At 54.4% G+C, this 24,723-nt stretch overlaps 6 protein-coding genes across 6 annotated transcripts; 2 read left to right on the top strand and 4 right to left on the bottom strand.

The window, feature by feature from the left end:
- Window positions 1–180: 180 nt before the first annotated feature.
- Window positions 181–3,805, bottom strand: ACET3X_000684 (uncharacterized protein; the record flags this gene model as incomplete). The annotated part of the gene is made up of 5 exons (XM_069448006.1): window positions 181–222; window positions 287–1,117; window positions 1,167–1,354; window positions 1,422–1,460; window positions 1,915–3,805. The coding sequence occupies 5 exons, from the start codon at window positions 3,803–3,805 to the stop codon at window positions 181–183; spliced, it is 2,991 nt and encodes a 996-aa protein (XP_069310926.1).
- A 1,047-nt stretch (window positions 3,806–4,852) lies between these two features.
- ACET3X_000685 (uncharacterized protein) lies at window positions 4,853–7,838 on the bottom strand (the record flags this gene model as incomplete). Its single annotated transcript, XM_069448007.1, has 5 exons — window positions 4,853–5,214; window positions 5,264–5,540; window positions 5,577–5,877; window positions 6,435–7,044; window positions 7,103–7,838. 5 exons carry the CDS (start codon window positions 7,836–7,838, stop codon window positions 4,853–4,855), a joined length of 2,286 nt encoding a protein of 761 aa, XP_069310927.1.
- Window positions 7,839–8,533: 695 nt separating this feature from the next.
- ACET3X_000686 (uncharacterized protein) lies at window positions 8,534–8,952 on the top strand (the record flags this gene model as incomplete). The annotated part of the gene is made up of 2 exons (XM_069448009.1): window positions 8,534–8,766; window positions 8,817–8,952. 2 exons carry the CDS (start codon window positions 8,534–8,536, stop codon window positions 8,950–8,952), a joined length of 369 nt encoding a protein of 122 aa, XP_069310928.1.
- A 614-nt stretch (window positions 8,953–9,566) lies between these two features.
- On the top strand, window positions 9,567–10,494 carry ACET3X_000687 (uncharacterized protein; the record flags this gene model as incomplete). The annotated part of the gene is made up of 4 exons (XM_069448010.1): window positions 9,567–9,640; window positions 9,799–9,999; window positions 10,096–10,225; window positions 10,339–10,494. The coding sequence occupies 4 exons, from the start codon at window positions 9,567–9,569 to the stop codon at window positions 10,492–10,494; spliced, it is 561 nt and encodes a 186-aa protein (XP_069310929.1).
- Window positions 10,495–13,362: 2,868 nt separating this feature from the next.
- Window positions 13,363–15,659, bottom strand: ACET3X_000688 (uncharacterized protein; the record flags this gene model as incomplete). The annotated part of the gene is made up of 2 exons (XM_069448011.1): window positions 13,363–15,096; window positions 15,144–15,659. The coding sequence occupies 2 exons, from the start codon at window positions 15,657–15,659 to the stop codon at window positions 13,363–13,365; spliced, it is 2,250 nt and encodes a 749-aa protein (XP_069310930.1).
- Window positions 15,660–18,084: 2,425 nt separating this feature from the next.
- On the bottom strand, window positions 18,085–23,460 carry ACET3X_000689 (uncharacterized protein; the record flags this gene model as incomplete). The annotated part of the gene is made up of 2 exons (XM_069448012.1): window positions 18,085–20,027; window positions 20,106–23,460. The coding sequence occupies 2 exons, from the start codon at window positions 23,458–23,460 to the stop codon at window positions 18,085–18,087; spliced, it is 5,298 nt and encodes a 1,765-aa protein (XP_069310931.1).
- Window positions 23,461–24,723: the final 1,263 nt, after the last annotated feature.

Here is a 24,723-nt window from a genome sequence, read left to right on the forward strand (position 1 = left end):
TGTGTCATTACAAGAGTCAAAAGACTGAGCAAGCGGCTGAGCGCGGTAGCTAGTAGGTAGAAAAGAAGCTCAGTGTATACAATACTCCCGCAATCATAACCGAGTGAACCCAGCTTAAAGTCGACAGGACTTCACAGCACTCCCACTAGACTCATACAGCCTTGACCACAGCCATCTCAGCTAAACCATTCCGCCATCCTTCTCTTGCATTATGCGTATGACCTAGAGTTGGGAGAGCAAAGTCAGAGTTTGTCTCATATGCAGTTCGTGGTGGAACATTACTTACCATCCAGTGAACCAGATCCCTTGCCGCAGTCGCATCTTCCAAGCTATCATGACCTTTCTTTCCTTTTGTCTGGATATCAGTGGCAAGATACTTCTTCAGCATGGTCTTCAAAGCCAAGTCGCCTGTGCCCTTCTTCTTTTTCTTTTTGGGTACAGCCTCGGTGGCAGTAGTTGAGTCCCCCACCACTTGGTTGTTGGTCTTCAAGGGAGAGTCGTGACCTGCAGCCAGCCCTGTGAGCTCTAGAAGGCGTTCCTCGACATTCTTCGCCGCTGCTTCGTTCTCTTCGTTCTCTCGTGCCTCGATTGCCTTCTTCTCTTGGATGATCTTGTGCTCCACCACGTATGAGTCTACAACTCGTGTGTGTATCCACCCCAATGCCTTCAGATCGTTATGAACACTGTGTCCTACGAGGACCGTGTCTTGCCCAACGAATTTCCAAAGCAGCTTTCTCGCCCCAGACTTTCCCTTCAGCGTAGTCTTCATTCTGACAGCTTCATTCATTTGATCCCAAGTGACACCCGACCACTGAGTATTGAGATGTAGCATTGCCTGATCAGGCTTTACCAGGTTGTTGATGAGCACCTCGCCGGTGAGGTAGTCGATGGCGCTTAGACGGATAAGCTCAGAGTCTCCATTTCTAGCTGTGCCCATCTCACAATCGATCGCGACAGCATATCTGATGGACATATCACGATCCGGATCATACCGAGGGGTTTTCTGGAACTGATATAAGCGGTCGAGCTCACCTGGTCGGTATCGGCGCATCTGGTGCATGCTGTACTCGTTACATGGCGTAGCCTTGGAGGCGGGCTCTCCACAACACATCCAGCGCTAACAAACTTAGTCTCGCAGCTCAAGGTAAGTGTCGGGCTGGAATCACCTTCGTTGCGCGATCCACTACTGCTGAGTGGTAACGGCATGTTACTGAGGCCGGCTGAACATCGAGTTCCCCATCCTCATAATGTATGAGCATTTTAGGCCTTGTCCTGGGATACATGTCTTCTGAAGTTGTATGATCGTCATGACCGTGTGGAGCTTTCTTCAAACCCTTTGTGAGCTGTTGTATAGCTACAAGAAAGTTAGAAATGCTCTGAGGATCCATGTGCATATTCCAAATGCCAGCGGTTATCCTTACTTTGGTTGCATTTACTGCATCTTCGTTTCTGATGTATTTCTGCATCTGTCAGTCGTTGGAATTTGTAGCCATGTTTTTGCAAGACAGATTTAGGTTCTAAGAGGCTCTGAAATGTGGTGAGGTAGGCATCGCCGGGCGGTAATTCGAGCGCTGAGGGTGCGGGGCCCTCTGGCGGCTCGGGTGGGGGAGGATATGACACTGCATCGGCATAGGGATCTACCATAGTGCTAGAGGGTGATGCTTGTCTCCGATCACGGTGTCTGTGGGGTCTGCAATGTGTGCAAGCTCACGTGGTGATGGTGACAACAAAGGGTTCACGTGATGACAAAGTGGGGGTGACGCGGCGCGTTGACTGGGGTAACTGCGCTAGAGTCGCGTCGCAGTCGCGTATTAGCGCAGCTGCTCGCCACTTGGAACTGCCACTAGTAGACCCCGCAAGGCTAGGAATATACGAACACTGTGTTCATTTAATCTCACATCTAAATCCTCATACCATCCAGCGCAGTCTCTAGATCAATGATATCCGCCCCCTTACCACCACTGGTACATTTTCTCTCCCTATACTCCTTAGCCACGGCCTCCATTACCTTGCCCATCTGCGCATCTTTGCCTTTGGTCTCTAGCTCCTTCTTCACGCGTGCAAAGTTGGCTTTGACGAAGACCTGGTATTCACTCTTTTCCCTCTTGCCGTCTTTGCCTACAGTAGCACCGGCTCCAACCCTGGGTGTAGGTTTGGTTTGCGCGAGCTTTCCTTTGCATTTGCCGCAAGAGTGGCGGGCTGGATCGACGGATTTGGAGTGACGCTTGAACTCGTAGCCGCAAGATACACATTCCCAGACGTACTTGTAGTCTATTTGGTATGAGTGTTTGGTGGTGACTTCTACACCTTTGTTGGCAAAGGCGACGGTAGCTTTGCGGCCCCAGGATTTGAATTCTGCTCCGTGGGGGTTATTGCGTACTTCACTGATCATGAATGTGGTCAAGTGACAGAATTCGTGCGCGAGCACGTTGTAGAGTCTCTCCTCGTCGTCGATGACTTTCTCAGCGAGTTCAATAGAGCAGTGGTGTCGTATCTCTACGCGCGTATCTGTGGGGAGGGGCCCGGTTCGGATTCGGATTTGCTCTCTACGCCAATTCGCGCGACCGGCTGTCGTTTTGAGTGTCTTGGACCAGACGAGCTTGATGCCACCTGTAGGCTTCGAGAGCTCGTGGATACGGCCTGAGGAGATGGTAGCGTCGAGCTCGACGAGGAAAGCTTCAGCTATGGCGTGCTTGCGTTCTGCAAAGGCTTTGCGTTGCTCGCGGATTTGCTTGACACTCGAGGCTGGTTGGGTCCCTGGCATTTTCTCCTTGGTTGGCTTGCGATCTGTAGGCTTCTTTTGGGGGCTCTCTATGGGGCTTGCGTAACCCTCGTCACTGCTGTCTTCGAGAGCCACACCTTCCATCATCTTGACAATGTCTTCCCGCCATTTCTGCTTCTTAGGCGACACAAGCGTTTTGGCTGGTGAGTGACGGTCAGTCCAGTCGTTCACAGCTGCAGGGTTCCAGAATGCGTCGAGACTGGGTCTTCCGTCTATATCGGCGGCCCTGGGAATGACAGGCTTTCTTTTCGAGGGCGAGACAAGTTTAGTTGGGCTAAGAGGAGCGAGTGGAGGTGTGGCTGGTCGTGAGATCGGTGGAGCTTTGCGGGGTGAGCGTTGTTTGGTAGGTGTTGGGGAATATGTGAGAATTGCAAGTGGGCCATTTGATGCTGAGCTAGTAGGACGGGAGGAAGCTGCAAAAGAACTCGACCGGACGTGAGTGCGCTCAGGGACTACAAAAGATGCTGGGGCCTCCGGTGAGTTTGTGAGATCGACAACCTCTTGTGCCCAATTGGATATCGTGCTATGGCCCTTTCTATGTGGCGGTCGCATGGAGGTCAACTCGGTGGGCTGAGGAGACCTTTGCATTGGCTTGAGGTCGGGGATCTTGAAGATGGGTTGTTGGGACTGTTTGAGAGGCTGTGGTTCGCTCAGCTCACTCTCATCCTCTTCGCTGTCGGGCACTACACGTTGTGTGCGCGGTTGTCGCTGATTGTTTCTTGACTTTACAACAGGCTCATCATCTTCGTCGTCCTCGCTGATATCTGCCACTGGCTCAGCAGCCTCTTCTTGTGTCGCTGCTTCCTCATCACCACACCACAGACTTGTTTCTTCCTCTTCCTCGGCCTTGTCTTCCGGTGCCTCCTCCCTACCCTCCTGTCCCCTGTTGTGTGACCGTTGAGCTGCCTCTTGTGCCTCTTGCTCCCCCACAACATTGATTCTGCCCTTCTGCGCCTTCTTGTTCACCACACTTCTTGCCAGGCTTTTTGCGTACAAAAGTCCCTTCCTCTTTCCAACATCCATGTCTATTGTCCCGCTACGGACTCTTCGCTCCCTTTGTTTCTTCTCCGGGCTTGCCAGACTTTCGTCGCTGAGCTTTCGAAGTAGCCGACTGTTGCTTTCGACCGGTCGTAGTACACGTTGCTTTCGTGGGGTAAGCGCATCCCTGGGCGTCGCTGCCTTCGGTATGCGAAACGAATGCTCTGTGTCTTGTGATATGCTAGTATCCTGCGCTATGCGCCTCGAGGTCTTGGGAATCAGTATCGAGCTGTCATCTTCTTGCGGCGATGCGTATCGAAGCGTTGCTTTCCGGGAACTTGATCGGCTTGTTCTTGTCTCTGGCGGTGGCATAAAGATAGTCGGCTCGTTCGGGCTTGGTTTGCGTAGACGCGCCATATTTGCAGAATTTGGTATGCAATAGTACAATGTATAAGGATGCTCAAGCCGTCGTGCGTGAGATTGGTACCGAGAATGCTGTTCGCACAAGGATAACCAGACGCTGGAAGTGTTGCCGAGCTTGTTTGTTATCAGCCGTTGTCCCGGCGACTAGCGGAAACGGTGTCGGGACCCACCTCGCACGTTCTCAGCGCCACGCACGTTTTGCTGTGCTTTGGCCTGAGCACGCGATGGCACTTGATATCTGGGGAATACAATGAGACCTAGTATACATCACTTTGTCGCTGATCGTATACTAGAAATATCACCGAGTACCCCCAGGATACCTTTTGTTTTGGGTAGAAGTCGAGAAGTCGAGCTCCATAGTCCCCTCCACCATTCTTCACAATCACATCAAAGCACGTACTGTTTGTAACAAAGAAAAACCAGTCATACATTGCATGCTATCCATCACAAATACAAGCAAACCCAACCACACTGAGCTCGATGGACCGACAGGCAAGCTGCGCTACTGCGCCCATCTACGGGTGTCCAGCTCCGTCTCTGATCATCTGTTCGATCCACCCCAGATGTGAATCTCCTCATCCCCATTCGTGAAGCATTTGCGGGGTATTCATCCTTCTGTATTTACATCCCCAGTAGTGATTGTTCTCATCCGTTTTCTATCATGTGCATTTACTGCTTAGCGTTCTTGGCCATGGTGTTGAGAGCGCTGCCGTTCTTGAACCACTCGATCTGGCCCTCGTTGAAGGTGTGCGAGAGCTTGATCTGGAACTCCTTGCTGCCATCGGCGGGGTGGACAGTCATGGTCAAAGGCTTGCCAGGGGCGAGCTCAGTCGAGGCCAAGTCGACACGGTCATTGGGGCCGATCTTCTCGTAGTCGGCAGGGTCGGAGAAGGTGAGGGGAAGCATACCCTGCTTCTTCAAGTTGGTCTCGTGGATACGGGCGAAAGAGCGAGTGATGATGGCCGCGCCACCCAAGTGCCTGGGCTCGAGCGCAGCGTGCTCACGGGAAGAACCCTCTCCGTAGTTCCAATCTAGAAACGTCAGCCAAGACAAGCAATTGGTATAGTAAAATTTTCTTACCTCCAATGACGACCCACGGGACGCCGTTCTTCTTGTAGTCACGGGCGACGTCGGGGACGGCACCGTACTCGCCGGTAAGAGCGTTCTTGACCTTGTTGGCCTCGCCGTTCTCAGCGTTGATGGCACCGATCAACATGTTGTTGGAGATGTTGTCCAAGTGTCCACGGTACTTCAACCAGGGACCAGCCATGGAAATGTGGTCAGTAGTCGTCTTTCCAGCACACTTGATCAGGATAGGGAGGTCCTTCGCATCCTGGCCGTTCCAGGCTGAAAATGGCTCGAGGAGCTGGAGACGGTCGGAAGTAGGAGAGACGGCGACGGAGACAGACGCGCGGTCCTCAGGGGGAGCCTGGTAGGTGTCCTGACCGGGGTCGTAGCCGTTGGTGGGAAGTCCGAGACCAGTAGGCTCCTTGAGCTTGAACTTGGAGCCATCCGCCGCGGTAAGTTCATCGACGAGGGGGTTAAAGAGCAAGGTACCGGCTACGGACATGGCCACGACAAGGTCGGGAGAGGTGACAAAGGAGTGGGTGGCGGGGTTGGCGTCGTTACGTCCGGTGAAGTTACGGTTGTAGGACGAAATGATGGAGTTGGCAACGCCCTTCTTTACATCTTTCCTGTCCCACTTCGGTTTTCGTTAGTACAAGATCATAGCAGGGGTAGGGGTAGGGGTGAGGGTGAAGGAAGGAAAGTATGAGAGTGAATGTAGTCTAAATGACATACCTGACCTGCGAATACGTTAGCATGGAACCTATCAAAGAGTAAACTGAAAGTGCAGGCTGGAGGTAGCCAAAGACGTTTGAGTTGTCAAGAGGCAGCAGAGAAAGCTGTGGATACCTCCCGGCTACTTCGTCATGGAAGGGGAAAGTTGAATATGCAACAGCCTGGAGGTATTCGGACACTCTTGAATTGTCGAGAGACGACAGAGAAGACCATGAATACCTCCAGGCTGGCTCATCAGGCAAGGGAATACTTGAGGGTGTCCGTATAGCCTGGAGCACCTCGCCACATCAACAACTTCAGAAAAGAATCTGAGAAGTGTGTGAAGGCCTCCAGGCTATACTACGGGAAGGAGATGTAGGGGAAGAGATATAGGGAGGGAGCCACTCACCAATACAAGGAATTGAAGTAAGTCAGCATAGGATTCAAAATACAGACGATGAGGATGACTTACCCACACGCATTGGCAAGGACCATACCGCCAAACTCCTCGAAAGTCTTGAGCTGACCGTCACGCTCGATGGTGGCGCGAATCTGCTCGGAACCAGGGGTAACGGTGAACAGGGACTTGGCCTTGACGCCGTGGGCCATGGCGTCCTCTGCAATGGAGGCGGCACGGGTCATATCCTCGTAAGAGGAGTTGGTGCAAGAACCGATAAGACCGACCTTGAGCTCCTCAGGCCACTTGTTGGCCTTGACAGCCTCCTTGAACTTGCTGATGGGCGTGGCTAGATCGGGGGTGAAGGGACCGTTGATGTGGGGCTCAAGCTCGTCAAGGTTGATCTCAATGAGCTCGTCGTACTCGGCACCCTCGTCCTCGCGGAGCTGGGCAGCGTACTCGCGGGAGAAGTCACCAATGTCGCGGCGCTTGGTGGCGGCAAGGTAGTCGTACATGCGGTCGTTGAAGGGGAAAACGGAGGTGGTGGCACCAATCTCAGCACCCATGTTGCAAATGGTAGCCATACCAGTGCAGGACAAGCTCTCGGTTCCGGGACCGTGGTATTCGACGATAGCACCAGTTCCACCCTTGACAGTGAGGATACCAGCGACCTTGAGGATAATGTCTGTAGACTGTGTTAGCGTACTTGCCCCGCATTCAAAACCAATACTTCAAGCACGTACCCTTGGGAGCAGTCCAGCCGGAGAGCTTGCCAGTAAGCTTAACACCAATGACCTTGGGGGCCTTCAGTTCCCAGGGAAGACCAGCCATGACGTCGACAGCGTCGGCACCACCAACACCGATGGCGGCCATACCGAGGCCACCAGCGTTGGGAGTGTGCGAGTCAGTACCGATGAGGAGAGCACCAGGGAAAGCGTAGTTCTCAAGCACGATCTGGTGAATGATACCAGAGCCGGGCTTCCAGAAACCAATGTTGTACTTTGCGCAAGAGGTGGACAAGAAGTTGTAGACCTCCTTGTTGATCTCGTTGGCGCGCTCCAAGTCCTTCTCACCACCAACCTGGGCCTCGATGAGATGGTCGCAGTGGACGGTGGTAGGAGTGGCTACGGAGGGCAGACCAGCGGACATGAACTGCAGAATAGCCATCTGAGCAGTGGCATCCTGGCAGGCTACACGGTCGGGACGGAGCTTGAGGTAGCTGGAGCCGCGCACAATCTCTTGACCGTGGGGGTCGTCCAAGTGGGAGTAGAGGATCTTCTCGGCAAAGGTAAGCGGGCGGTTCAAGCGGCCGCGAACAATCTCGAGGTTCTCGTTCATCTTCTGGTAGTTGATGTAGTGGCCCTTCTCCCAGTTGGTCATCTCGACCTTGCGAGAGAGGGGAGCATCGCTGACGGTGGCCAATTGCCTGCGCGAAGCAAGGCTCTGGCCCAGGCGGCCGAGCCTCGAGAACTTCTGCATGGTGAGGATTGGGGGAGGGTGGTGTGGAGGGAAGAGAGATGGAGGGAAGCGGAGGAAAAGAACGTCAGAAGCTGGCTCAAGTTGGGCGATAACTAATGAGGATCGCGAGGTGTGTGATTGGCTCGTCTAGCCCCAGCTGCGTGCGGAATACCTCGGCGCCAGAACCAGAAACAAGTCGGCAGCGCAGTCCCGTTGGCCCGCTTCACGTGCAAGCGCGGTGTAATGGAGACGCAATTATGGAGAATGCAGGTGTGCTGTGTGCGACGGGTGCCCGGCTGGTATTTGTCGTCTTGGAGGCCGTCGCGACGGGTGCTTGGGAGCTGTGGGTGTTCGCTCGAGCCAGACGTCATAGCCAGCAGCCGTTCATTGACCCCGCGCTCATTCCTTTTGCAGGTGATTGGCGTTCTGCGATAGCACAGCGTCGCCCAAGAGCGCCCCGGAGCCCTGCGCGCGCTTTTCCGACCCAACAACTGTGTACCGAGTCAGCCGGCAGGCCTGCAGACATGGCAAATTTCGGGTTCTAGAGCAACAGTAGCATCTACCACGGCCTGATTCGACCTAGCTCTACAAGTCTTTTTGACCTGCAGACACCTTGACAAGGGCCCCAGCGGCACGCGTCCCCACACTGCAACTTTCTCTATAGCCGACCATCACGATTTCACACGGATAACCGACGGCCGCGGATACTGCCCACCATGCCTGCCATACGCGGACAAGACTCCAAGAAGAAGACACGTAGACATACGCGCGACCTCGACCAGATCCACGCCGACTTGCGCGACGAGAAGCATCTTGCTGAATTCAAGGATGCGAAGCCCATAGAAGATTTGCCTGGCCTCGGGCAATGGTACTGCACCGAGTGCGCAAAGTTTTTTGAGAGCGACGCCAACTTTGCTGCCCATCAAAAGGGCAAGGTCCACAAGCGGAGGTAGGCATTTCGTCTTTGCGACTACGAGAACGGCGCTGATGGATTTCTAGGGTCAAGCAGCTTCGCGAAGAACCGTATTCCCAGAAGGAAGCAGAAGCAGCAATCGGCCTCACCACCAACAACGGAACGCGCACCACGGCTGCGACAGCCCCGATGGAAGTCGACCAGGTTGCAGCATCAGGCTGATTGCTGCGACATTGACTTTGTCAACTGGAACTAGATTTCGGTGGTGGACGGTCACAGGACAAGATGGCTTTGGGGGGGAAATGACCAACACACTTCTAGAGTTGACTGGAAAGGCAACGAATGTTCGCTACCTAGGAGGACGACGGGGTCTGTAAGAAGAAGCATGCATTGCACGGCGTTCAAAACTGGGATATGGAACATATAGAGGGCCAAGAAGCTCAAACGATACCCTACATTTCAGGTCGAAGCACTCAGTTCTCACAAGTATTACCATGTCTTGGTCGTGACCACTGTGCAATGCTATCAAGACCAAAGATGTCGTCTTGCAGCTGTAATTCGCCCATGTTGTAGAAATACAAACTGAAACAAAATATCAGTGTACTCAGAGAACGGTCCTGCAAAAAAAAATGCTAACAAACTCATTAAGCTCACTTGTCGTTTCGCTGCTGGAAATATGTCGCAGGTAGCCATTTTCGTGCTGCCTGGTGTTGCCTGTTTGCTACCTACGATGCCTTCGCCATCACCAACATCATAGTCGCAACATAAGTACCTCGCCAAGTTCTGCACACAGTACAACACACAACAGCCGCTTCTCTGTAGCATCAGATTACAACATGGCATTCACAAACACTCCCCTCTACGGAGGCGCAATAACCCTCGACCTCCCCTCCAACTTCGCCGACGCATCGTAAGTTCTTCTCTTATCCTGCGTGCCCCCACATCCCGCGCCTTCCCTTTCCATCGTTATCCACCCCACGCCTGATGTTGAAAGGCGTCCAATGCGCAATGCCCTCCATAATGATACCGCAGACTCCGGGCTTCCATGCTAATGACGTAACGCAACAGGCAAATTCGCCAGATCCCCGACCACCAAGAAGTCTACCTCGACAGCAACGGCTACTCCAGTATCGTCGTTGAGATACTGGAGTATGTCGACAAGAGCAATGATGAAGAAGCATTGCAGTACCATTTTGGCGACCTAGTCGAAGGCACGGGTGACCAGACTACGATCATCTCGCAAGACCGTGCTGTGATGAAGTCTTTGCCGTACGTAGTATCCGATATTTCTAGAGAAGAAACCAGAGCTAGGGCATGATGGAGTGGGATGCTCTGGTCTATGTACATAGCTGACTACGATTACAGGGACAACTCAGTCTTGACACTAACATTCATCCAAACCCCGCCAACACCCAACCCACATCCCAATCGCAAGACTCCCGAGTTCACGTACATTCATCTCATTCTTCTTCGCCTCAAGAAGCAAAGTACCGATGTAAGTACCATTCCTTTCGCCTAAATTTCCGCAAAATCACCCCTTACTCAGCACCATCTGCCGCTTTTCCCTGTTGTCGAACCTACCCCATCATTGCTAATACACTACTCAAGATTATGGTCTCAATCAACATTCCGCACTACCCAGGCGAGTTCACCCCAGCAGAACAGCAAGGTGACGAGACGCCATTGATGAAGGATAGTAAAGCGGTCAGGGAAAGGGTACTGGACAGCTTCCAGGTGAAGGAATGGGGACTTTTTGAAGCCTAAGGCCGACACGAGAGAGGTCATGAGGGTGTTTCAGTAAATGGAAAACAGGGGTGAACTGGTTAACAGAAAGAGTCAACGGTGGAGGGAAACTGAATTGTAGGATAGGAGGGGGGTTTGGGGACGAATCGATCATGTAGGCAGGGATACGAGGAGAAAGGTAGAGATGGATAGGGATTAAGATATGAGAAGATGGATATGAGTACATAGTTGTTAGTTTAGCACAATTACCCACGGGGATATTCAACGATGGCAGTCGAAGAGTATCACCGCAATTATACTGATAGGACCAAGTCATGTTTACATGTTTTCATTGTTACGTGATTGCCATATCTGAAAATGCCGCTATGCTCTTGCGGCCTTTAGTTTCCACATGTGAGAAAACACGTCGTCATGACCCACATCTAAATCCATCGCTATAGACAGGTCGACATCAGTGGCCATTACTTTCAGACCCGCTACATGGAGGCATCATCAGTCATCCATGCCGCACACCACCACTACGTTTGCGTGTTGAAACAGCCATACTGCATCTGCTCACTTGTATTGATTCACACGATTCAACCTTCTTCGCATCTCCTCGCCTGCAGTAAGCGCCCGCTCGTCTACACCCGGATCAAGACTCATGCGTTGGTGGTCAACTTCACCTGCATGTCCTACATTATTTGAGACCTGAGCTGCGAGAAACGGTGACGGCGGGAGATCAGCTAGGTTTGCGCCAGACTGCATGCCTTGCATCAGCGCGGGATCAACAGGCAAGTCATAGCCATTGTCTTGAGAGTATTGCGGGTAGATTGTGCCCTGTTGCTGTACCGTTTCGAGCTGTAATTGGCTGTTCGAGGAGTCTGACGAAGGCGGTGGTTGCGTTGGGGAGAACAAGCTCGGTGGGGTAGGTGTCAGGGTCGGCTGGGTAGCGCTTGATGACAGGAAACTAGATCCTGATCTTGCCTCTGCACGCGCTTGGTTTTGACCCTGGCGCATAGCTGACAGACCTTTATTCATCTCGCTGCACTCTGGACAATTGCGAATGACCTGGCTAACAGTCTCCTTTATGCGAACCCAATGGTAGAGTTCGGCAATCGCTGCGGTAGTCTTGTTGATGCCTCCATGATGCTTGTGGTGGATCTCGCGAGCAATTTCGTACTGCTGCTTAGGGTCTGCGATAACCTCCTTGCCCTTCAGCCACAGCTTCTCGGGTTCGTCGCCCTCGCCAGGCGTCAGCTTGTAATGCGTAGCTGCGCTACGGAGACGGCTCTTCTCTGCTCGGTCAGCACCGTTGGGGTACTTGCCGTTCTTGAGATAGAAGCGAATCTTGTCGAAGCGCTCCTCAGACACAAACTCGTCATCTTGACCGAGATCCCGACCGTATATGATGGCATCAACTAGCTCACCCGGATATGACTTGAGGTTGCCGCAACCCTTCACACGACCGATGCGCTTGAATCCGAGGGCGTCCCATATGCGACAGGAAGCGACGTTGGTTTCGTACACGAGGTTGAAGACGGAGTACGTGTAGCCCTTGGAAGGTTAGCGCATGCTGCCTGAGCTTTTGTCAAAGGTCTCACAAGCTTCGGTGCCCAGTCTAGATATGTCTCGCCCATCAACCGACCAACCCCTCGGTTCCGCGACGCATCCGTGACCAGAAACCCGCCATTGCAGACATGGCTCGACCGGCCTGGGTAGTTGGGCTTGATGTAGAAACTACCCAGACATTCCCTCTCCCAGTCGCAGCCTCTCCGTGCCATTTCGTGCAGTTCTCGGCCATCCTGGATCTCACCCAGCAGCATAATAGCGCCAAAGACACCAAACCAGTATGGACCAAAGGCCTCAAGCGTCAACGGCTCAACCATGGGATAGGTATCGCCCTTTTCAATCTCGCGCCCTAATTGATCGCATAGGTATGCCAGTAGTGTGAGGGGAACTTGGTTCGGCGCAGAGAAGGGGATTATCGTTGCGCTCGTCACCCGGTCGCGCAGGATGACTTGACATGGTGCAATGCCTACGGGCAACGGGCCACCAGGCGGAGGATAGGGCACGTCGCCGGAGGTTCTGTATATGACTGGCGCAGTAGGGTCATCTAGCATGGCGGGCATGGTGGGCGGCCTGTCCTATGGGCTGTATCTACTGAGAAATTAGTATCGCGAGGATGACATGTTGAACCCCACATTGGGAGCGGCATGTCCTCGCGACGGCGCGACTCAGGCGCCATGCTGGTGAAGCACAACTGGCAGACTTGGTACATGGCGACGACGTTGGTTTAGGACTTACGGATCGATGCGTGGGTGCCTGAGAGGCCCTAGGAATGGTCAAGCAGGATGAGAGATACTGCCGTGATGTGGTGCTCGCGGTGCGCGCCCAGCGAGATCAGCGAATGCCCCACTAGCGCCTTTTGGTACCAGCGAATCTCTAGCGCCATCATCCCTACGATCATTTGTACATGGTGTCTGACATAATGTTATATTTGCGCATGTTGGCTTCACACTAGAGACAATGGAGCTGCCCAGTTAGCGGCGTCTAGCCGCGTTCTGTAATCATCAACCTTGACCATACCACAAAACCGGGTAGCAGACCTGCTACACAGATTGAGCATCAAGTGTTGGAAAAAGATTCAATTGCGAAGTGCTTCAACAACGCCTACGCTACGGATGACATATCAATGAGACGATGACATTTCTACGAAACAAGATAGGGAAGAGCCTTTGCTGGATATCAATTGACATTTTGTAAGGAAAAAAAACTTTCGTGTCCAATGTACATTCGAAAGGTATTATTCAAGAAAGATCCTTCATACAAGCATACAAATGCTCCCTTCACAACTCCTCCACAAATACACATACACACACTCTCTCTCTATGCAACATCTCCACCACCTTACATCTCAGAGTACAGGAAGTTACCAGACTCGTCAACGTACTCGATGGTCTGCTTGGTAACACAGTAGCCCTCCTCCTCCCAAGGCATGGAGGGGTAGGGGAAGATACCGTTGGAAGGGCTCTGGGGCATCGAGCCGTCGCTGCTGGGCTCATTGTACTCATCGCCGTCTGGGAGCGGGATGTCGAGCGAGGTAGGGACATACTTGAAAGGCTTTCCAGCAGGAAGGTGAGCAGTGGCGTCCTCGAGGACCTCGTAAGGGGCGCTCAGGTCAGGAAGCTCGTCGTCAGAAGCAGCAGGCTTGGCCTTGTTGCACTTGACACTGATGTGGAAGTTGGGGATGTCCTCAGGGTTAAGCTCGCCATCAAGACCCACAACCTTGTAGTAGAGGTTCTCCTTGAGGTAGGGCTCGACGTGTTCGGGACGAAGCGACTCAAGCTCACCAGCAGCTTCCTTTCCTTGGAGGCAGGTAGTAAGAGGGAGAGAACCCTCAGTCATGACGGGCTGGGAAGCATTGCCACCACCTTGCATCATGCCGCCGAGGATGCCGTAGGAACCGACATAGCTGGGGTCCTGAGTGTAGTCGTTAGACGGGTCGTAGTCGGCATCGGCGGTGCTGTTGCTGTAAGGAGAGGTACCAGTGCTGATAGGGACAACAGCAGAAGCGGTCGAGTTTGCAACAGGGTAAGGCGCAGTGGAGTTGGAGGTAGAGTTGTTGCCGGGCTTGCCGATGAAGCAGTGGACAGTGTAAGATCCCTTGAGCGCGTACTTGTCGGCGACGACGGAAAGAATAGTGTGGTAGTCACCCTCCTTGATAGGACGTCCAAGGTACTGGCCAGTCTCCGACTTGTCGCCATCACGCTTGGTAAGTGTCCTCTGACCGCCGCCGTAGAGCTGAGTAACGGCGCGAGCCACCTGTTGGTAGGAACGGTCGCTGGTCTCGGGGTAGTAGTATCCAAGGGTGCGGGTCTCCTTGACATCAACCGAGGTGAAGTAGTTACCAGCAGTGTCCTTGGTGAAGGGCTTAAGAGGAGAGTACTGGTTCTTGGCCTCACCCTGGTTCCATTGAGCCATGGGACGCATGACGTTGCCATTAGAGACGTAGGTGTTGGGAACAATGAGCTGGTACATGGCGAGCAGACGGTCAATATTGGTGTGGTGGAGCCAGAAGAGGGGGTCGAAAGCCGAGATATCGAGGTAGTACATGTGTCCTCCACTTTCACCACCAGCAGCGTTGTGGATGGAATCGTGAACGGACTCGAAGCTGTCAACGCCGCCGCCGCTCAAGTCAGTGCGAACACCAATGGCCGCAGAGCTTGCAGCACCCCAGTTGGCCTTGCTGGAGAAGAGAGCAAAGACACGGTCACGGAGAGAGATGCGCATAGAGCTGATGCGGGCGTTGACCTCGTTGTTGTTGCTGCGGGTAGGGTTACTGATCGGGCGACGCAGCGTCTCAGGCCAGTTGTTCCATGGGCCTCCGCCCATCTCAGATGGAAGCGAGTTGCCGAAGCTGTACTTGTACAGGGGGTTGGGAATGGTGACAGTTCCTTGAGGCTTGGTCACACGGACAGTCTGGTCACGCATCTGGGTAGGGACTGTGGCGCCGCCTTGTCCTGGATCCATGGCCCAGTCCCAGTAAGGCATGCGGAGAGTGGCCGCGGCGTTCCTCCATCGCTGCTGCTGGTTGGCAGGGAAAGTGGCGATGACTTCCAAAACGCTCTGGTACCATGCTTGCTGCGAATTGTTAGTCCACGCCTCAGGTCTCGACCAAGATTTCATACCTCGTAGATGGCAAGGTAAGGCCTGTGCCAGGAGCCGAAAAGAGCCTGTCCGTGAGGGCAAAAACCTGCCTGGTTCAAGAGGGGTGTGGGGAAGTTGTTCCAGGATTGGAAAGGACGGCCGTGAACACCAGAGACCTGGTAGTACGAAAGCCTGTCGTTCTTATCCTTGGCCATGAATCTCTCCATACCCAGGAGGTACAGGTTCCACTGGTCGGCGTTGCGCGCCAAGGTACGGATCTCGAGACGGGGTGCAGCAGTCCTGCCGCCATTGCACTGGCCGTTGGACGCAGTGCCGGAGCTGCACACACCAGTGATGGCGATGAAGCCTTGCTGCGACTGACGCTTGGCGAGTTCACTCTCGATCTCGTTGATATGAGCCTCGATGGCAGCATCTGCGCGGCGGGCAGGGTGGGCGTGGTGGTGCGAGCCATGTTGGAAAGCAACAGTGAACTGGAGAATGGACAGGAGGGCGACGAGCATGGTCATCATGCTGGCGGGCTTGCTAAAGTTGGCCATGTTGAAGAACGTAGTGTATGCTTTTTGCGTGTTTGGTTGAAGGACCGTAAGGGCCAAGAGTCTCGAAACGATGCGACTCGACGAACCCGAAAAAATGAAGAACTATTAAAACCGATGCTAAAGAGCGTAACGACCTTTGGATGAAGCCCCAGAAGGTCTGGAAAGAAAACGTGTGCTGTAGAGACCTCGACGTCAAAAAACAACGAGGAATCAGAGATGCGGCGTAACCGGAGCAGGGGCGGGCACGCGGCAGGGTCATATATCGCGGTATGCTATTTCTAGCCCATGCTCAACTGGGCTTAAACTCCTGCTGTTGGTCGCCTTTTCGGACACGACGCGGTTGAGCCTGGACCGGGGGGGTATATCGTATTCATAGCGGCATCCATAGTCGCAGGAGACGATTGGGCAGAAGATGGACTCAGTGGGCAGGTGAAGCGTCCCTGTCGGTCGCGAAACGTCCAAGCACGACTGATCCGCGCCGCCTTCCCCTGACTTGGCTATATGCAGACAAGTGCGTCTACGCAGGGGCCGTTCGAGGCTGCTGATTTGGGAGTCGACTGGCGCCGACGTCTACCTCTCACATGTCTCAGGCCGGAGTCGCGAGATGTCGTGTCGCCTGCTACTGTACATACGACGACAGCCAACTGTCGTCCCTGTCATCGTACAACCTGTCCGCGCGAACGTGGACCAGACCAACAACGCCGTCTGCGCTCTCCGTACCGATGAACGAGTCGTTCCTCGGAACGGGAAAAAGACGCATTTCGGCAACAGGAGCCTTTCTGGTCAACTAGCACAGCCACCGCGACGCCCCAGGCACGCTCCTACTGAAGAACCATTCGCGGTCCACAGGAGGACCGGTACTTTCACCTTCTGCATCCACTTCTCGCACCCTTTTGATTGCAGTCTGTCTTGCGAAGCATTCGCTTGCCGGCCACATATCCCCACTCCATGCAAGGACACGCGCCATTGCTGTGCGACCACCTGACCATGGCCTTATCAAACGCACATCTTCATTGTGCCCCGCCGCTCATCGATTATGTAAGGGGTGTCAGCTACTACTATGCACGTTATGCCTTCATTGCCCAGCAAGACGGCGTCTTTGTCCATTGCCCTTCTCGGCTGATCGCTTATTGGCCAATGTTAATGCCGGTTCACGCGAAACCGTGTTTCACTAGACCGTGGATCACCACGCACATGTCAAGGACCTGAGCAGACACCGTCGTTTCAACCCTCCTATTTTTCGCAAATCGACAGTGCTTGAGTCGACTCAAGCTTTTCCTCTGTGGAGATGGTTTATCGATATCGTCTCTCAACAAGTGCTGTTCCTGCGGAGTGACGCCCAAAACCTAAATGGCGGAACGCTTAGAATCTAGATGTCTAGCTAGCTGCGAGTTTGATCGGTTCGGTCGGTGCGCTGCATGCCCATGTTATCAGCGGCGGGACAATACGCATGTGCCAATGTTCGCAGACGGTAAGATGCGAGGATTGCCCCTCTCCACAGACGAGCGTCAGATCCGCCACGAGCCCTCGAGCGTCGCCGAGAATAAGCGGGTCGAGGCAACGCGCAATCCAATCCACTTTGATTCTTCATGATGACATCGTTTGTCTTGGTTGGAATATTGCCTTCTTTTCCTATTGGCACATCCTCGGTGCTGAAGGTTGATAGCTAGGGCTTTGGAACGCGACGCTCTCACGTACACAACTTCGAAGATCCAAGTTTCTCAATGTCTCGAACCCTGACCTGCGTTGCAGTCGACAAAGTATAATTGTTTCGCGGCCCATGTTGGCAGACGGCACAGTGTTTCGTGAAAGATGAAGGAGCGACCAGGATGGACTTACACAGCAGCAGTGCCAACTGACAATACCACCAGCCTGGTCTATAAATGTAGGATGACGCTCTTGGAATGGCGACGTCATGTTTCGGAATTGATTGTAAGATTAAAGGAACAGTCTATAAGAAACTGTTGTCCCAACGTAGTTATCGTCCATGCTCGTATCGGGGACCCGCACTAAGAACCACAAAAGCACCGAAAGGACAGCGAACAACGACGTGACGGACACGGTACTCGCCGCAGCCTCCGATCCAAATCAATGAACCAAGTAGATCTCCATTTCAGACGAACAAGGAACACGACATCGAGAGTACATCAAAAGCACATCCATTGGAGGCAAACCCCCAGTCATGTTCATGCCGTCAAAGGAAAGACGGAAGGAGTACACAAAGTATTATATTGAAATGCGCGCGCTAGGCTTCAAAACATATAATATTGGGGGGGAAAGAAAAGAAAATGGGTATATGTTGTCTAAGGCAAGCGACGATACAGTCAAACCGCATAGCATATAACCAATACACACTGTTTTGTAGATCAGAAACCATTCGTCATCGTCATTAATTCCCGCCTCGACCCTCCTTAACACACGCACACTATTGGAAAGCCCCCCTAATCTTGGCATAAAGCTCTGTATCCAGGAAATTGTAATTCGGGTCACTGAAGCAGAAAGGCGCGCGTAGGAGCGTCTCGGCCGTAGGACGCTCCATGGGATCAATCGTAAAGCAGTCGTACATGAAACTCAAGCCTTCTACTCCAATCACCCTGGACACGTCCTCGGGAATCGGAGGAGCCTGGTTCAAGCTACCGAGCTTGTAAATGGCACCAATGGCTTCTTCTTTAGACCACGGACGTTTACCCGCAAACATCTCCAGGACAACGCAACCCAGAGACCAGATGTCGACTTTGGCAGAATATCCTTGGCCCTGGGAGCGGATCACTTCGGGGGCCATCCAGAAGACGGAGCCTTGCATGCTGTTTGTCACGTCATTGCCGTAGATGTTATCGCTCTTCTTGGATATACCAAAATCAGAGATCTTGCATGTACCGTCCAGGTCCAGCAGGATGTTATCAGCTTTGAGATCGCGATGGAGAATGCCTTCACGATGAAGGTACGAAAGACCAAGCAGAGTCTGCCGTGTAAGTGAAGAGACAACAGACTCTTCAAACTTTCCGTGCTTGCGGATGCAAGACCCTACGCTGCCACCAGAAATGTACTCGAGGAAGATAGAGATGCTATACTCTTTGCGTTCGCATCCGAGGTACTGCACAATGTTGGGGTGGTCAAGATGCTGCATGGTATCAATCTCTTGGTCCAGACTCTTCACGAGTTCTTTGATCTTGTCCTTGTCGGACCCCGCGGCTTTGGCGTTGACTTCGACTTGCTTGACAGCAATAAGCTCTCCGGTGGTGATGTTCATACCAAGGTAGACGCGACCAAACGTGCCTTTGCCGATGAGTTGACCCTTCATCCATTTGAATGTTGGCTGCCGCGACGGGACACTTGGCAGATGATCTTGCGGTATCGTTTCCATAACGAGACGCGAGCCGCGTTGAGGTCGTACTTGCTCAGTCCTAGCATTGAACATCTTTGTCGACTTTCGCCTAACAATATCGCCGCCATTACGTAGCGTAGCAACTCGCGATGGGCCGGCACCAGCATGTGCCTGGCCTGGAAGTGGCCTCTTTTCCAGTGGCTGGTACTGTGATTTCACCACTTCACGAATAGACTTGGTTCGGCCCAGGCCAGCGCCCGACTTTCTCATGTTTCGCTGCGCGATGCTCTGCAGCCCGGCACCACCACGAGTGAGATGTTGATTGGCAGGACTCGGCTCAGAGGGCGCAGGCTGGGGGTCATTGACTGGCTCAGCGGCGACGTCCACTTCCTCTTCCTCAAGCATGGGTTGGTCGAGATTGACATTCGGGAAGAGCTCGTCAAGGTGTTCCACGAGGGCTTCAGCTGGCGGACGGTTTGCCCAGACATCACTAGCGAAGGACTCGCGACGCGAAAACTTGTTCGTATCGTTCGGGGAGTCGGTCCAGGTTGCAGATGCGGCCGACTCGGGGTGAAAGTCGCTTGGCTGCGAGTCGCGATCCCCAGTTGCACTTTGCTCAGCAGATTTTTCTGTGACTTGGGCTAACGAGTTCTTGGACCGTTGTGTCTTGAGTGTAAGATTTGGCCGTTGGCTACGGGAATTGGTCCGGGTGATGGGCGTGTCCTTTGCAGGGGTGGGTGGACCAGCTCGTCCTGCGAGCGGCGCAGCGAATAACCCATCATCGGAATCGTCATCCTCCGAATCCAAAGGTTCAAGGTTTGGTGATTTTGTAATAAACGACACTCGCGCCTCCTCGAAATCGTGAGTAGGTCCGTATATAGATACCCTTGATGGCTCCCTACTCAGTGTGGTCTCCGGGACTGGCGCTGTGTGAGGGCTTCGATTCGGTGAACGAGATCGTTCGTCTCTCGGTCGTGTTACTGTCGAATCAGGCATTGCGAGACTGAGGCCTGGCCTCTCAGTGGACATGTCGTCTCCGAAAACTTCCTCATAGTCAGGTATTCTGAACGGTATATTGCCTTTGCTCATTGTGAAATCGCCGGGACTGCGAGGTGACCCACCTGGACTATTCCTGCCAGAGCTAGATCTAGCTGCGAATCCATTATCCTGCAGTATCTGTTGCGATGGGCGAATACTCTCGGATGAGCCTTCTTCCTTTGAAGGCGGTTGCTGGCCCTTTGGTGGTGGTGCGCGGTTTGCTGCCCCTATCCCTGCCCCGAGATTACCGGCACCAATGATGGCGGCAGCAATGCCTCCCAGTCCACTCGCACCTTGTGGGATGGCTTTGCGCTTTTCGGACTGTGACTCCGTTGATCTTCGTTTGTCTTGGCCATCGTCACTTTCAGGCCATGAGCCGCGGTTCTTAGCCCTTGACAAAGAATTAGCCTTCAACAGCGTGCTGGTATCGGCAGGTACCGGTGGTGGTTCTCTCAGAGGAACAAGTTGCTTCGGTTTCCCGTCGAATTGTCTCTTCACGTCCTCGTAAGGAGAAGCGCGGGGTTCGTCAAAGTCGACAACGCGTTGACTTCGATAGCCGAGATTATCGCTTGAAGTAGGATTGAGATCAGGGCTGTGTCCATTGATATTCCGGAAACGGGTCCTCAAGTATTCGTCCTGTTTCCGCTTTGTTTCCTTCCGGTGCTCTTCAGCAGCGGCTTCGAGCAGCTTCCGCCGTTCCTCCTCAGCCAAGTTATCACGCGGCTCCCACGCAGACTCTGCAGGTCTGTCGAGCGGGTTATTCGGCATGGGCTCAGTCTTCTCTGCCATCTTACGAAGAGCTGCACTTCTGTCGGGGACCAGCGTGGACTCTCCGGACTTTCCACCTGGAGAGTCTAGCTGGGAGTCGGCGTTGAGTCGAGAGTATGCATCTTCATCAACAGACCTGGCAGTTGCATGAGGAAGCGAGACTCCTAGTCCAGCAGATGGAGGTACGGCTCCCTCTTGGGGTATTTTGACAAAGATCTTGAGCTCGCCAACTCGATTTCCGTATTGCGACCGAGCCTTTAGCAATTTGGAGTCTGATAGAGGATGATCGTGCTCTTGCTGTCCGGGTAGAGTAAGATGCAACTCTACACCAGGTATCTGGCTCAATCCCTGACTTAGTTCTTCACAACACACAGTCCGTAGAGCTGCTGCTGAGTCTATGTTGGTGATGTCAATGAGGCGGTAGTTCCAGCCATCCGGTGTTACAAAAGCGTATCTGCGATCTTCTCTCCCGGATGCACGGGTGCGACCCGCTGCTCGGTTATCGGAGTCTGTCTGAGCTGATCGTCGCGAAGGGGGCCGATCGTTCAAAGACGTTTCACTAGAATTCATGCCAGACTTTCCAAAAAGAGAGCCGCTTGGATGAGTACGGTGGCTCGCCGGACTGGTGGGCGAATCAAGACTGGTATCATCGGGAGATGGGTGGTTTTCCTTCTTCCGCCCGCCCATGATCTTCTTGAAGAAACCCTTCTCATGATCTTTGGCACTGCCCGGCACCTCCATGTCGTATCTTGCTAATCCGGTGCCTGGCCGTGAGCCTTCGTAGCCGTTCTTCCGGTTCTCGTTGCGACTCTCAGACCGGTTCTCAAACGACCTGCCCGAGGGTGGTCCCGAGCCGGTATTTGCAAACGTGGAGTTGATCGATTCGGTACTGTTGACGCGGTTGTGAGGAGAGTAGTAGCGGGATCCGTTGTTGTTCAACCCCGCGCTGAGCTGCCCCCCATTAGTCGCAGGGCGGGCTGATGGCAAGGCAGGGCTTTGCTGTGGACTTGCTTGGCGATAGTTTGTCGCACCCAGAGAAGATGGCCCGAATTCCGAGGACGCGTTTGGGCTGTGTCGTACAGACTTTGGATCAAGGCCCTGGAGAACTTCTCTTGAGTAGGGACTGCGCGCAGGACCCTCTGAAAAGTCTGGAGTCGGACCGAGGCCTGGAACCGTGAAGTTGCGTTGCTGTGTCGAGATCCGTCTGGGTGGGTTTGTGCTGCCGCCAGGCGAGTGCAGCAGCAGTTGGCGACCAGGACTTTCTTCGCCGTTTCCAGCAGTGGTTGGCGTCGATCCAAAATCCATGCCCCGGGTGCCGATGTAGGGCGAGTTTTCGACAGTGCCCTCTGTTCCAGCGCTCGTCATGCCAGTGTCAGATCGCTGCGGTGGCGCCCGAGGATTGGCAGTGGTGCCCGTCTCAACGATGGAGCGTACAAGTCTACGCAGCTTGCGACCCTCGTCCCGCTCTCTGTTCTGGTCCCATCCAGTACCACTTGCTGTACATTGCTTGGCCAGCTGCGGAAAGATGACCTGATGCATCATGGCTACGTTGCCTTTGCTACCATGGCCGCGGCCAATATCCAAGAACTTTGAGCCTTCGAGGCCCAATGTCCGGAATGTCTCTTGCCAGTCTCGTGAGAAATTGTTGCTCGCGAGCCAGTGCTGCACACGCTCGGCAGGCCAATACATTGAGTGGTCGTGTGGAGATATCGGAGTGGTGCCGTTGCTTTCGGAACGGTAGTAGACGCTGCCATGGTTCTGGGCCATTGGGTTCTGCAGGGTTGCGGTTGGCGGCCCAGAGGAGTCGTAACCCTGAGCCCGTTCGGTGGGTATGTTGAGGTGGTTGCGACTGCTGGGCGTCTGGGGCATGTTGAAGCCGTTGTTGGAGCCATACTGCACGCTCTGCACACTCTCGAGGAGGCTGCTGGAGAAGGCCTGGGCTGAAGTGTCGGTGTTGGCCGAGTAGTTGTCGTCTCTGTAGTAGGGCTCAGGGTAGCCGCCCCGCGACGTGTGCAGTGGAGGGATGCCTACACCGGGCCCAAACGACTCGCCGCCGGGAATGTACGTGGCTGATGTCAGAGGGGGTTCGCGCTCGTGCTGGAGTTGTTGGGGCGGAGGCCCCGGGGGAGGGGGGATGGGGTTATAGGTGTGGTACTGGCCCGGGTTGTAGCCTCCTCCTTGCTGCTGGTACTGGGGCCGTGGGGGACCCCAGTTGTTGGCGGCATGCGGGGGCGGCGGGATGGGGATGCTGCCGCCCAGGTTTGCGTAATTCGTGGGCCGTGGAGGCGGCGGGGGGAGGGCAATGTGGGCGGGCGTGCTCGAGGGCTGGGGCGGCGGAGGGGGGATGTACTGATGCATAGCTGGGCCGTCGATGTAGGGCTGCTGGCGCAACGTGGTGAGTGGGTCAGCAACGGTATGCGCCCTCGCACGCGGGCTCGTAGACGGCGCGCTGGCTCCGCCGGGCGAGAAGGAGGGATATGGCGACCCGAGGTTGCTCAGGCCCAGCGGCTGGAGCGACGACGACGGCGACGAGGTGACGCTGGGGATCTCGGGCAGCGGAAGATTGGAGGGCGGGATGCGATTGGGGCGAGGCCCGCGACGGGCGGCAGCAGCAGGGTCCGAGGGATTGGAGATGTTGGACGCGGAGCGCTGTCGAGGCTCTTGGGTCATGTCTCGACCACGGGCACGGCGGTGTTGGGTCAGCGGCCAAGGTCCGTCACATCACGACATGACGCTGCAGCGGAAAAGGCCGTGTCTGGGTTGGTGGGCTCCTTGGGCTCCTTTGTCGGTGCCTCTCTGCGGTATGCCGTCGATGCCAGTCGCGCGGGTGGGTCCCAAGACCAAGGCTCCAGGTCGAATACAGGATACGAATCGCGGAGCCGTTGGGACGGAGGACGGGGGTGCGAGGGTGAAGGACGGAAGTCTGGAGGGCAGAAATACGGCGCCTGCGCTTGGGTCGATGTGGGCGCTTCGACGAGGGCAGGCAGATGCGCTGGGCCGTCGTCGTGGGAGAGACAGGAGCACAGCACGGGAGATTGCGAGAGCAGCGACTGCGCGACAACAGCAGCGACAACAGCAGTAGCCGCAACAACAATTACAACGACGAGGGGCAGCGACTGAGCGACCGAGTGCGCCGGCGATCAGATGCTGCCTGGGGGTCTGGAGGTGGTGAGAGCTACGGCACGGGCACGGGCCCCGGGTGAAGCATGCACCGTGATTTGCTCGACGCGCCGCTCCAGCCTGGCGCTGTCAGCCGTTGCACCCTTCTCGACCCGCCTCTTCCACGCTGTAACTCTCAATGCGCATGGATCATTACGTAGCCACCGGAGAGACACCGTCGCAAGCCCACTTGCCGTGTTTCACCTCACACGAGCACAACGAGCACGTGGCGGTGCTGCTCTTGGCCCCGCACCGCCACAGCATCCCATCGTGTCCCGTTAGTCAGGTACTGGCCCGGCCGTCTGCTCCCGAGCACCACCTTTGCTCGTATCAACGTAATGTCCAATTTCAGTCTCCAGCTCCTTTTGTCATCGCCGTCCGACTCACACGGCTTTGCCTTTCTGCACCAACAGCCTGCGAATTTCTCAAATACCACGTTCCAATTTCCTAGCATGTTCTGGTGGGGCAAGCCGTTAGTGGACAGGGCCAACTCTCCCTCCAAACCTGGGCCGCAAAGCGCACAATGTACATCTCTTAGCATCACCACCACCTGGACGTCTTGTCCTGTGACACCTTTACTGATTGGCAAGTCTCACTATGGCGATATTTCGGCGTTTTGGTCTTGCTACAACAGTACCTGGAGCGGGCCCATTTGTTCGTTCCTGGTGTAATCAAGTTGGACGCACGCGACTGGCTCCCCCAAGGCCTGTGCGACATCGCAGCATCTCAAGCACCAATGCCACCCCACGCGTTCATGTCTTGGGCCTAGGAAGT

This window comes from Alternaria dauci, chromosome 1, assembly GCF_042100115.1.
Source record: "Alternaria dauci strain A2016 chromosome 1, whole genome shotgun sequence".
Lineage (NCBI taxonomy): Eukaryota > Fungi > Ascomycota > Dothideomycetes > Pleosporales > Pleosporaceae > Alternaria > Alternaria dauci.